The following is a 12,141-nucleotide window of genomic DNA, read 5'->3' on the forward strand; positions in this document are numbered from 1 at the left end:
TTTTGAAATACATAGTCATTTTTTTAAAAATAATTATTATTCTGAGATATTAAGTCCTGATTTAGAGAAAGTTCCTCATTATTTTGAAAAGGTTTGTCATTATAATGACTTGGCAGAAATGGGCTTCCATAGGGTTGTGTCTTGTAAAGCTAGACCTATAAATATATCACTCTGTATCAGTAATAGTATCTTATTTCAGATACATTGACATCAGTGTATAGGTCAGAATAATATGTATCAAAGTGCAATGCAGAAATGTAATAAACAAGGTTTGAGGTCATTTCTAAACAATGTTATAGCCATTGTATTGTTATCAGACCCCTAAATATTGATATATCTATTGGCTTCAAAATCTCCGAGCCATGTGCCAGACTGAAGTGAATAAGCGTATTTGAATGATAATGATTCAAAAGCAGTGATAGTAACATCCCTCTAATTATTGATTAGTTATCCGTGTGACACTGTTTGAAAAAATGTAAAACTAGATTGAATAGAACTTGACTGATCCACATATAAAACAATGACCAAGCATTGTTCTGGGTAGTGTAATGTGTGTGAGTATTTTGTTTTATATTTCCAGGAATGACACAGACCCTTTGCTGATGACCAAGTTACCTGAAGAGGAGTTCTGGAAGTGAGAAACACACAAACACACAGTCACACACTTTATCTTTTTAAAACATGAAAACAGCTTTGACAGTAATATCATCCTCCCTAGTTTGCTTGGTCTTAGGGGGAACATTCCTCAGCAATAACTCTTAATGCATCCCAGATTCCAAGAGGCCATCTATACTCTCAGGATACTGAGTGAACGCAATGTTAATGGTGAACCAACAAAAGGTGAACAGAGGTCACCCAAACATAGCAGAGAGAATGAGCCAGTTACATTCCTCAAATGACCAATCACACCGTTTTATTCAACTTCCAGCTTTGATTAAAAGTACTTTTTCTTCTTACTTTTAGATATTTTGAAACATGGCCGCTGCTCTTCACATGATATTCTCCTGATTTGGTGCAAGGGCAGATATTGAGAAATCACTCATGCAGCTTCACTGCATGAGGAGAACAATGTGTTCTCTTTTCCCTGCAGCTTGTATAATCTAAACTGAAGCTGTCCAAAACAAACTAAGACAGATTTAAACATCTGTATTCGTGATGCAGATGCTGTATTTGGATTTGTTTTTGGTGTCGCACGAAATATGGCTTTCAGTGCATTCTTCTCATGCTGTTAAGCCATGACATATTTGTAGCGGGCTGTGTAGTGTATTTGCAATAGGTGAAAGCTTTGAAAGTAACAAACAAAGTGTGTTTGAATGCCATTATGCTGCATGTTATTTGCAGACCATGCAGTTGCATATATGTGTTTACGTGTGTGATGTCTTACCCACAGGCACCGTGTGTTAAGAATATCAGATGACATGAACCTGTCTAAGATACACTGGGATTTGGCTCTGTGTCTCTTGCTTGCCTGGGTTATATGTTACCTCTGTATCTGGAAGGGAATCAAAGTCACAGGAAAGGCAAGTATTTATTTAGCATACAAACAGTTATGTCCCTGATATTGCAGAGGTCCAAATTGGATAGGAAAGAAACAAAAGATCCTGGAACATGAAACAATTTATTTCCTTTTTGACTTATCTTTAATCTTCGCTCTTGTTAAATGCCGAATAGCTCTATAAACATCATTCATCTTTGGTTTAAGTATTCACATCTCAGACTTATGCAATCTATGACAAGCATTTGCATATACATATGTCTTCATTTTAAGGGCTCACCAGCCAAAACTCCTGGGAATCTGCCTTAATGAACAATCTACCTGTCAGCTGCCTTTAGCTAATCCTCTTTTCTTTCTTATCTACCTTCACTCCTGTGTGATTGGTACAGATTTAATAAAGGGAAATAAAGTTATAAGCCTTAAAGGGCCAGTGTGGAACATTTAGGAGGCTCTATTAGCAGAAATGGAATATAATATTGATAGGTAAGTTTTCATATGTGTATTTGTGACCTTAGAATGGGTTTACTGCTGTTCCCAAATGGCAAAAAAAGAAAAGAAATCACTTAATACAGGCTTAATGTAAAGTGTTTGTGTGTACATACTGAATAATAACCTACTTGTTTTTATGCTTTTTTTGTGTTTGCAGGTGGTGTACTTCACTGCCTCATTTCCCTACCTGATGCTCATCATTCTCTTCATCCGTGGAGTGACGCTCCCAGGAGCGGGGGAAGGACTGAGATATTACCTCACCCCTAACTTCAGCAAGATCGCTGAACCACTGGTGAGACCTCTCTGTCATGATCAACTGTTCTCGTAACCATGTGTGCTGTTACAACTGCGTTAGAACTACGCCATTAGAACTTTAAGCGTTTTACATCAGGTCTCACAACCAACCAGAGCATCATCTGTCTCTTTTTATTTCTCTATACATCTCTCTGTTGGATTCCACTGTCTCCTGTCAGGAGATCCTATCATGAATACAGTGTGCTATTATTCACATCGCCGCTCCCTTTCTCTGTGCCTTGACTCTTGCTTCCGGTCCCAAGACAGAGTCTTAACAAGAAAAGCAAACCAAGATACCCTTTTTCAGTGAGAAGGTTGTCAGAGAAAGCGTACACAGAGAAAGAGTACACAGTAACATCATCACACAGAAGTAGTTTCACATGGGGAGTTTCTCACACATTTTGAGGGTATATTTACTATATAAAATGTCAATACAACTTGCTTTAAGATGATGGTAATTTACCAAAAACAAACCTTTCCATTAAAAAAAAATGAAAAAATATAAAACAAGACTAACAGCTGCCTTTCATACATTCTTATAGCAGATCTATTATTCATTCAGCATAATGATGTAATTTCTAAACTGAATAGGGAATCGAACAGGATGGAGGTTGGAGGATGAATTCGGGATTGTTGGCATGCTCTCATACAATGACAGCGTCTGTTTCTGCCAGTAATGGCGACTTAAGAAAAAGGGGTCTTTCTTGATTGTCACCCCTCTCCCTCCCTCGGCATCTCTATCTCTGTCTTCCTCCCCTCGAAAGTTCACACTCACACGCTTCAGGGTTCAAATGTAATCAGCGGGGGGTTAAGGCTCAGAAGTTGTCCTTGGGGTCACTTCCTCTTCTTCTGTAGGAATGTGGATGTGCAAAGGAGAAGATGCAAGATACAAAATGTGTCTGCCCCTCTAAGAACCCAAACATGGCTGATATTCATACAGCTCTGAACTATTGTGGAAATCTTAATTTGTTATCATGAGACGAAGCAAAGAGAAAAACTGTGAGATTATTATTTGGAGTAATGTTGAAAGCAGGTGAAAGCAGTTATGGGTGAGAGAGTTACGCAATGCCAGATGCTCTTAAAACAGATCTGTTTCTAATGAGTCTTGCTTTAGCATGCAAGCGTCTGTTTTTCCTTCACAAAGGAAATCGTAATAGAGCTCTGGCTTGCGTCTGAGGTCTGTTTAATGTGTGAATGTGTCTTCTTTTGTCCATGTTTCAGTGTGCGTATGCAAGTCTGTATGCAGAGCAGTCAAAATAAAACACATTCTTCTAAGGACACAACAGTTTCCTCTTTGTCCAGTATCAAATGTGAAGATCCACTGCGACATACTTAAGCCTCTATTTCTGACCCGAGACTGGGATTAAGTCGGGCCCACCAAGGGGCCAGAGTAAGGGTCTGTATATTGCTGTGGAGCCTTGCCAACTTTTAGAGACTAAACTCACAGCACTGTGGTGCCACTAATGTTAACCAGATGCTGTCAGAACAAGGGCCCACAGACATTCCTGTAAACAAACCTGAATACACCCAGAAACCTAAATGCGCACAAATACACACGCACGTTCACATAGTTACAAAAAAAGTGGACATCTGTATTCCTGCAAAAGGAGATTTAATCAGTTTTGACGCTGGCATAAAGCAGAGCTGTTTGTTCTTGTAAAGTTCTGATTAATTGATTTGACTTTTGTTGTTGTTGTTGCTGTTGTGTAATACCCCTGTTGCTGTCGATATTTGTTGCTGTCATGTCTTAATGTTAATCATGTATCTTGCACTATCAATAATAAAAAAGGAAAGGAAAATTGGGAGAGCGGGAAGCGAGAGTTGCAATCTGCAGCTACACTGCTAGATGCCACTAAATATTACATACTGAACCTGGAAATGTTTCATGAAGTTAATCTCTTACCCGTTCTAGGTATGGTCTGATGCAGGGACTCAGGTGTTTTTCTCCTACGCTGTGTGTCAGGGAGTACTGACTGCTCTGGGAAGCTACAACAAATACAACAACAACTGCTACAGGTCAGCGTCCATACAGGCAGTCCATTATCACATTTACAGTTTTACATTCATGTGCTCTGTGACAGTGCAAGTTGTTTTGTTCTTGCTGTGTTTTAGGGATTGCTTGGCACTGTGTTGTCTGAACAGTGCCACCAGTATCTTTGCTGGTTTTGTGGTGTTCTCAGTGCTGGGATTCATGGCTCATGAACTTGACTTGCCTTTGAGTGAAGTTGCCAGTGCTGGTGAGTTAATTCCTCCCTTTTCATCATCATCTGCATCCTTTATTTTACTGCTTTTGCTGTCCATTTTATAAACGGCGGTATTGTAACATCTCATAACATCTGCTGTATTCATTTTTTTATGCATTGTCGGGCTGCAATGAACTGTTTCATCAATAAATTGATTGTTCGTTCTGTCTATAAAATGCCAGAAAATAGTGGAAAAATGCCCTTTATTTCCCACAGCCTGAGGACACCTTTCTCAAAGGTGGCAAAAGTACACACATTCTTTAATCAGGTAGAAGTACAGATTCAACCCCTTTACTCAAGTAATAGTGAAAAAGTACTGGTTCTGAAATGTACTCAAAGTATAAAAGTAAAAAGTACTCTTGTGCTTCTTTGAAGGACATTTCTACCGGCTGTTTCTGTGCAAAGCTAACCGAAACTTTAAATAGGGTCGAGTCTCCCTCTCTTGTCGGTTCCGTCTTTTATGTTCTTTTTATCATCTAACGTTTGTCATGTGTGACACTCATTCTGATGCTGGGAACGCGTTCAATGATGAAAAAATAAACTAAAGTACAGATACCTGAAAAAACTACTTAAGTACAGTGAGCAGTATTTATACTGCGTTACCTCCCACCTCTGAGTTTAATATCATGTGTGACAAAGACAGGCAGTTAGTACAACAACCAACTGTGTCCACAAGATGGCATCTTATGTTCACATACATTTAAAAGAATTTGCTTGAAAGTCTCTTTATTGTAGTCAGTGGAATGTTTTTAATATTTTATTGTTATTTTTTTGTTGTTTCCTTGTTCTACTTCCCTGCTCAACCTTTGGAAAGCACTTTAGACTGCATCTCTGCAGAGGACAGGGCTATGCACACAAAGTTCTTAAACTAAAGTTATTAATAATTGTGTTAGTACTGTAGTGTTAAAAAAGTGGTGCCCAAAAAAATTATCCTTCACAATGTTTTGTTTAATTTTCTCATTGTTCTAAAATAATTCTCTATTTTGGCATGGAATGCTGGATTCTTTTACCTCTTCAGGTTTCTAAAAAAATCCTTCAAAAGAAGTTAAAGAAAGTAAAATGTTCAACTCATATCTCTCTCTCTAACCTTTGATGAGGTTCAGAATACATTTTAAGGTGTCACAAGGCAGAAAGGATGGGACTTGAAAGATTGCTGCCCACTATCATGTGTTGATAGATGCATGCATGTGCTTTCTACAGGTCCTGGTCTGGCCTTCATGACCTATCCAAAGGCTCTGTCGTTGCTGCCTGGCTCGTCCTTCTGGACTGTGCTATTCTTCCTCATGATCCTCTTCTTGGGTCTGGACAGTCAGGTATTGTATGCAATGCATCATATATAGAGTTCCAGCATCATATTGTATTTAAAAAATAATCTGTTTCAATCCTGTCCTTACAGTTTGTGTGTGTGGAGAGCCTGGCCACAGCCCTCACAGACATGTTTCCACATTACCTGAGGAGACCGCACGCCAGAGAGAAACTGACCCTAGTCATCGCTGTCGTCTGTTTTCTACTGGGGCTGCCCCTCATCAGTGAGGTTTGTAGCAGAGAGTATGTTTGATGGATGCTGCAAGTACAGTCAGTTAATGAGTTGCACAATAGTTTGCACTAGGTAGGAGGAGGGAGTCAGAGAACGCCTTAGTGGAGCTGGACTTGTGACTCCAAAGCCAATTGTTCTTGAGTTTTGAACAATTCGCTCATGATTCACACATCACTAGCAAGTGAATTGTGAAATTGTTGGAATGCCCACTATGTGCTTCGCTAAATATGCTATGTACACCAGTAATTAAATGGTTTCATTTCACAGTCAAGTGGAAAAACACAGCTAGACCTTCCGTGTGACAGATAGACTCTTCCTGCCTGACATGATTTTTTTCTGCTCATGTTTCAGGGAGGGATAGTGCTCTTTAACCTGATAGACACCTACGGTCCTAGTGGAATCAGTCTCCTGATCATTGCCTGTACAGAGACCATTGTGGTTGGCTGGGTCTACGGTAAGTCACTCTGTTGGTTTTTACTGCACTACATGATGCTTTTTATTGACTTTTTTTCTCAACAAAAAGGTGATTTACCAACTTATTTTCTAAAAAGTTCTGAAAATGTGTTTCTTAAGTATACAAAACCTTTTGCTTTTGGGTATACAAGTGTCGCTGCTCAATATCAGCATCATCAGTAGTGCACTACATTCACAGTAGCCACCAAAAGGAACTTCATTATAGTTCTTGAGCTTATGCAATCCTGACAGCAGCATTCATTGTAATCAACTCACTGCATCTGTATAATCTTATCTGTAAGAGGCCGGCTTTTGATAAAAAGATCACATTAAAGGGGACTAACAACAAAAAGACATTTTGGTGAGATTGAAAAGATAACAGGATCTGTGTTCATTTTTGTTTTAGAGTGAGTTTCTCTGAACATTATTCCCCCAGTACTCTGCATATGCACCACATACACTGTAGACATACACTGCAGGGGTATGGAGGCACACAGAATCCAGGTATCCACTTTCAATACACTGGGCCTTTTCTATTTTTTATGAGCTTTTAATAAATGTATTTTATTTTTTTAAATCTCAAACAATGGCACAAATATTTGGGCGAGTTATGGCTGGGGTCGACTCCTCTCAGCAACTGCTGGAAGGATTGCCATGAAATATTGTACGGACATTCATTGTCCACAGACAATGAATCCTAATGACTTTGGTGATCCTCTGACTTCCATCATCACTTTTAATTTGTCCAATACTTCAGTTTTTGACCAAGCAAAGCTCATAATTTCAGCCTCAACTGTACTTTGTATTTTAATAATTGAAATTCTGAATATAATAATAGAAAAACAACAACAATAAAAACTATTTATTTCTCCAAGGACTGTAATTTGTGGTAAAAACATGTATACTATGAACTATTTTTATTGGCAACAAATCATTTGCAATTATTTGTGTGTGACTTTCTTTTGACTCTGACACCGCCTTCTAGCAATTTATTAAATTAACTATGCTGGGCTGATGAAGATCAAAAACTAATTTTGAACCTCAACTTTAAAGGTTATGTATACAAAATTCACTGCTATTAGATGTCTAACTAGGGGATTTCATAAAAAAAAACTATGGGTGCTGCAGCCCACCAGACTCCATTGAAAAAAACAGTAATTTTACCTCGCAGATAATCGTCAATCACACTTGAAACTGGACAGAAACAAAATAAAATACGTCTTTGTTAGTCTTTCCAGCAATCACAAATGCTGATTTGGTTTATATAAACCCTTAATTCACAGAATAAGATGTGAAAATATTTGTGACAGGCTCGGATTGTTATTCTTACTGTTAAGTGTCTGATAAGATTATGGAAAGGATCCCTACAGAGATAGAACTTTTGTTTAACCAGGAACAGCTGTGATATTGCTATCGCTTGCAACCAGACTACAAAAACTGTAATTTTCTTCCTAGATTATTGTAAATTCAGTCAAAGGCAGAAATAAAATAAAATCAAAGCCGTCATTGTTAGTCCTCCCACTATTCCAACAATTACAAACTCTGGTTTTGTCAAAATAAATCCTTAATTTACCATCGTGGATGAGAAAAACTGAAGTTTCAGTCTTTTTCCTCAGTTGCACAGGGAGGTACTCACATGCACTAACATGCATGCGCAGCCAGCCAGGCTTTGTAAACAAAGCACAGACAAGCTGGGATAACAACACACACAGAAGGAGTGTGACATCGATTTCTGCTCAGGATGGCATGACTCCACTATATCTTTACATAGCAAATACCTGTTTGCTGTTATACTGATGACCTGTAAATAGCATTTTTCTTCCTTTTTGCTTCACTTTAAGTGGCATACTTTAGGGACTCTGAACAGAGAGCAATAAGAACATGAGGTATTTCTCATGACCCTCTCTCTCCTGCAGAAGGTCGAGTGCTCCATCTACTGGACTGTTTCTGACTTCATTCAAAAACTAACAGAGGAAATGTGAGAACTTTAGGCCTCCTTACCATTTCGTTTTCAGTATTGTATTCTCCTCAACTGCGTTTGTCCATAGCTATTACCCCAAATGCCACAGCCTAAACCACATCCACTTCCATATGCCAGTCTTCCTCTGCCATCGTTTTAGATAAATCATCTGAGCTCTCACTGCTTCCCACGCCTTCATTAGCTGAGTGAATTTACTGGCTAAATTAAAGCATGTGGACAGAGAGTTCCTCTGTTTTCGTGTTTGTCTTTTAGAGCTCATCTCTCAGATCTCATCTGTATCGTATACTTTTCTCAGAACAAGCCGTTTCCTTTCATGAAACGGAAGATATGTCTCACTCCTTGCAAACATGTATATTCAATTTCTGTGACTCTGGAAAAGTGCGTTTCCATTCCCAGAAGGCCTCTTGCTCTTTTGGAATTAGGGTCCGGCTACACATCTCATACTGCAAACTGACTCAGAGTGAGATATCGATCAGTTTCTGCCGCTGCTTCCTCTCCCCGGTTTGACTTGTTTAGCCATTCGTTCAGCTCCTCTGCCTCTTCAGAGTGAGTCTGTGTTATGTGTGGAGAAACTTCCTGAACCAAATTTAAATGAGGCCACTCACTTTCCTCTTGTGCATGAACGTAGTTAGTTTCAGGGTTGATTACTGTATCATTTTTGTGTCTGCTTTCCCAAATAGGCAACTTCTTCCGTGCATTGTGCATTTGCAAAAAGTCAATCTGCGGATGCTGTTCAATCAGCCAGGTCATGTACTTGACCAATCTCATATCAGTTTTTCTCCTGTTTTTTAATGTTTCCTTCTTTCTGTAGTTCTTCTCTTCTCCTCCTCTTCCTCTCTTCGGCAACTCAAGGCGAGCAGCTTTTTCATCTCCATCTCATTCCTCCACCTCTGTGCCTCCTCCCCTCACCTTTCCCCCTCATTTGAACCACCCGAGTTTTGTACTGAGATTAAACTGGAGTTTGATTTCCCTGGATACTTGCCTCCTCCTCTCCCCTCCCTCCTTCCTAATTATTCACTTATTCTTCATTGTGTCCATGCAACACTGGAAAACCAAAATGATATATGAGATTGTGTTACTAATGCTGTAATAATTTCTAAATTCATAGCTGCAATTAAGATTGGTGTTTCAGAAAATGGGACTGAATTACAGTTTGTATGCTGTACATGAGTATTTAGGACATAGGTTTTTTAATTAGATACTTCATTTAGCAGCTAAATGTACTTATCAAAAGTAAAAGGATTTTCTTATGCAGACTATTTCATAATTGTTGATGTATTAATATGTATGATCTTAATGTTGTAGAGCTGTTAGTTTATGATATTTCTGATATTTAAATAAATATATTTAATATTTCATGAACTGATTACATGCATGCATGTATGTAAAACCTTAATCTGACAAGTAACTAGTTGTTAAATAAATGTAGCCCAGTATAAAATAAATGTAGTCTAGTAGAAGTTTTAAGTAGCATAAAATGGAAATATTTCAAACATTTACTTACTAACTTACATACTTTCTGTTACTGGTCAATCAACAATCTAATCATAGATTAAAAATTAAAAACCTTAATAAAGAGTAACAATATCACTCCCAAACAGCAACAATCTGGAATAGATGACAGGATGTCACAAAGCCGAGGCTTCATCATCTCATTGTGTTTTCAGTCCCCATGAGTTTGAGAGTGTTTCTGGTAAAAACAAAACCATTTTGTTCCCTTTGATTGACCAACACCTCCCGTCCATGACCTTGCAGGTGCGGACCGTTTCTATGACAACATTGAAGACATGCTTGGGTACAGACCGTTCCCCATGCTGAAATACTGCTGGATGTTCATCACGCCGCTCATCTGTGTAGTAAGATACTCACACCTGCTTCACATCTCTTGATTGATCTACTTGGCTCTCTGCTTTAATGTGTATTTCCTCTCATGTTCTCATTTGTGTTCATTATTTCCGATCTTACTTTACTTCTGAGTGCAGATCTTTGTCTGCCCTTCATCACCCCCTTATATTTGCTTCTTCCTGTTTCCCTCTCTCCTGGCCTTTCATCTTTGATCAGACTTTCGTATATTTCATTTTGCCACATCAGTAATTATGCTTGACTTCACATATGGGAAAGAAGAGGAGAGACTGCTCTCTTTACTTGAAAATGTGGACTCATCTGTTTTAAAACACACTTCACTGTAGACATGATCGGTGCAAGATCGGAAACTGTAGACAGCATTTTAATTCTTAAGTCAGTCAGTCAGTAAAAGGAGCATACTGGTGTTTTTGTATATTTAAGCCACACAAATCACACAGTCACAAGATACATAACGGTTGCATCATAGTTTTACATGTCGCTCATATTGATGAACCCACAGAGAATTATCTACGGAACATTTTAGTGTCTTTTAGCTCATTGTTTTGGTTTTCGGGTCCACAGCTTTTTTGCTTTGGTCCATTCTCACTGCTCTCATCAACCTCTTTTGGCCAAAAACAATTGAATGGAAGGTTAGAAACTAGCTGGTGAAGAAATTAACGTTTGTTGGAGGAGACCAAAACAGAGCTAAAAGGAGAATAAATGCTAACGCCATATAAACTGCGTAAGGTGACAATCTGTTGTGTTTGCAGCTTGTTTTGCTATCCCCAAGTGGTAAAAAAATGTTCCACAGAATACTGTGTGTTCACCTAAACACAACTACTATTTGTTTCAAAGCTGAACCATCTAACTTGACCATTTCCTATCCCCTAGATCACACTGTTATATAACCTGTCACAAGAACATTTCTTCATGGTGTATGATTATGTACCTGGTCCCTGGGTTTCCACAATAGGCAGTCTTCTTATCATAACTCCACTGATATGCATCCCAGCATTCATTTTGGTCTCACTATATAAGGTGAGTCAATTCAAGTTGTATTTGGTCATTTTCAAAATGTGATTGCATGACTATGTTTCAAAACATTACATAATTGCATTTCCCTCCTTATAATCAGGATCTTAACAACATGACTACATCATCCAGTGATCTGCGTCAGGTTCGACCACACAAGCCAATCCTCACACTGTGTAAACGCGTCATCTTTGGGCCACAGAGGCAGCCAAAAACGAGTGTGGACAAAAGAGATGAGAAGATGATGATGGAGGTTTGATGGTCATTGAAGCAAATTATGGTGCATAAATGGTCTCATTGAATTGTAACATGACAACAAAAACACACTTTTTAAATCAGATGCAAAGTTTTATAAAAGTTAGGGTCATGTTTTTTTGTTGTTGTTACATAAGACTTTACTCTGTTTACTTCTTTTATAATGAATAATGATGTGAGCGTCACATATGATGTGAGCGTCATATTATGTGCCTGTACACCTATAATCCTACATTTGCCTTTAAAAGTACTCCACAGATTTAGCACTGGTGATGGGCAGTTAAAAAAAAATATCACAATCATTTTGTAATTTTGTAGGAGATTGAGGAGGAGTAGGGGAGAGAAAGAGAAAGCGAGCTTTAACCAAGCCTTTATTGTCCAGGTTTTCATTTGCAATAAAGAAAAACACAAGGATGGAAAATTTTAAAAATACACACCACCACACCATCCAATGCATACCCCCTCTGTGTTTAAAAACACAGAACATATGGGAATACATTTACATGTATATATTTAC

At 38.4% G+C, this 12,141-nt stretch overlaps 1 protein-coding gene across 1 annotated transcript in view; it reads left to right on the forward strand.

Annotated features, from left to right (window-relative positions):
- The window catches only part of LOC118338409 (sodium- and chloride-dependent betaine transporter-like), a gene marked incomplete at its 3' end in the record, with an annotated part of 14,477 nt that extends 2,336 nt beyond the window's left edge, over positions 1–12,141 (forward strand). The window contains 11 exon segments of the mRNA XM_035675717.1: positions 581–634; positions 1,391–1,520; positions 2,142–2,276; positions 4,191–4,294; positions 4,391–4,515; positions 5,722–5,834; positions 5,918–6,055; positions 6,410–6,512; positions 10,248–10,348; positions 11,229–11,375; positions 11,473–12,141. Of these exon segments, the coding sequence (XP_035531610.1) occupies positions 581–634; positions 1,391–1,520; positions 2,142–2,276; positions 4,191–4,294; positions 4,391–4,515; positions 5,722–5,834; positions 5,918–6,055; positions 6,410–6,512; positions 10,248–10,348; positions 11,229–11,375; positions 11,473–11,628 (1,306 nt within the window).

This window comes from Morone saxatilis, unplaced genomic scaffold, assembly GCF_004916995.1.
Source record: "Morone saxatilis isolate NCDOM2014 unplaced genomic scaffold, NCSU_SB_2.0 Contig10, whole genome shotgun sequence".
NCBI classification, from domain to species: Eukaryota; Metazoa; Chordata; class Actinopteri; family Moronidae; genus Morone; species Morone saxatilis.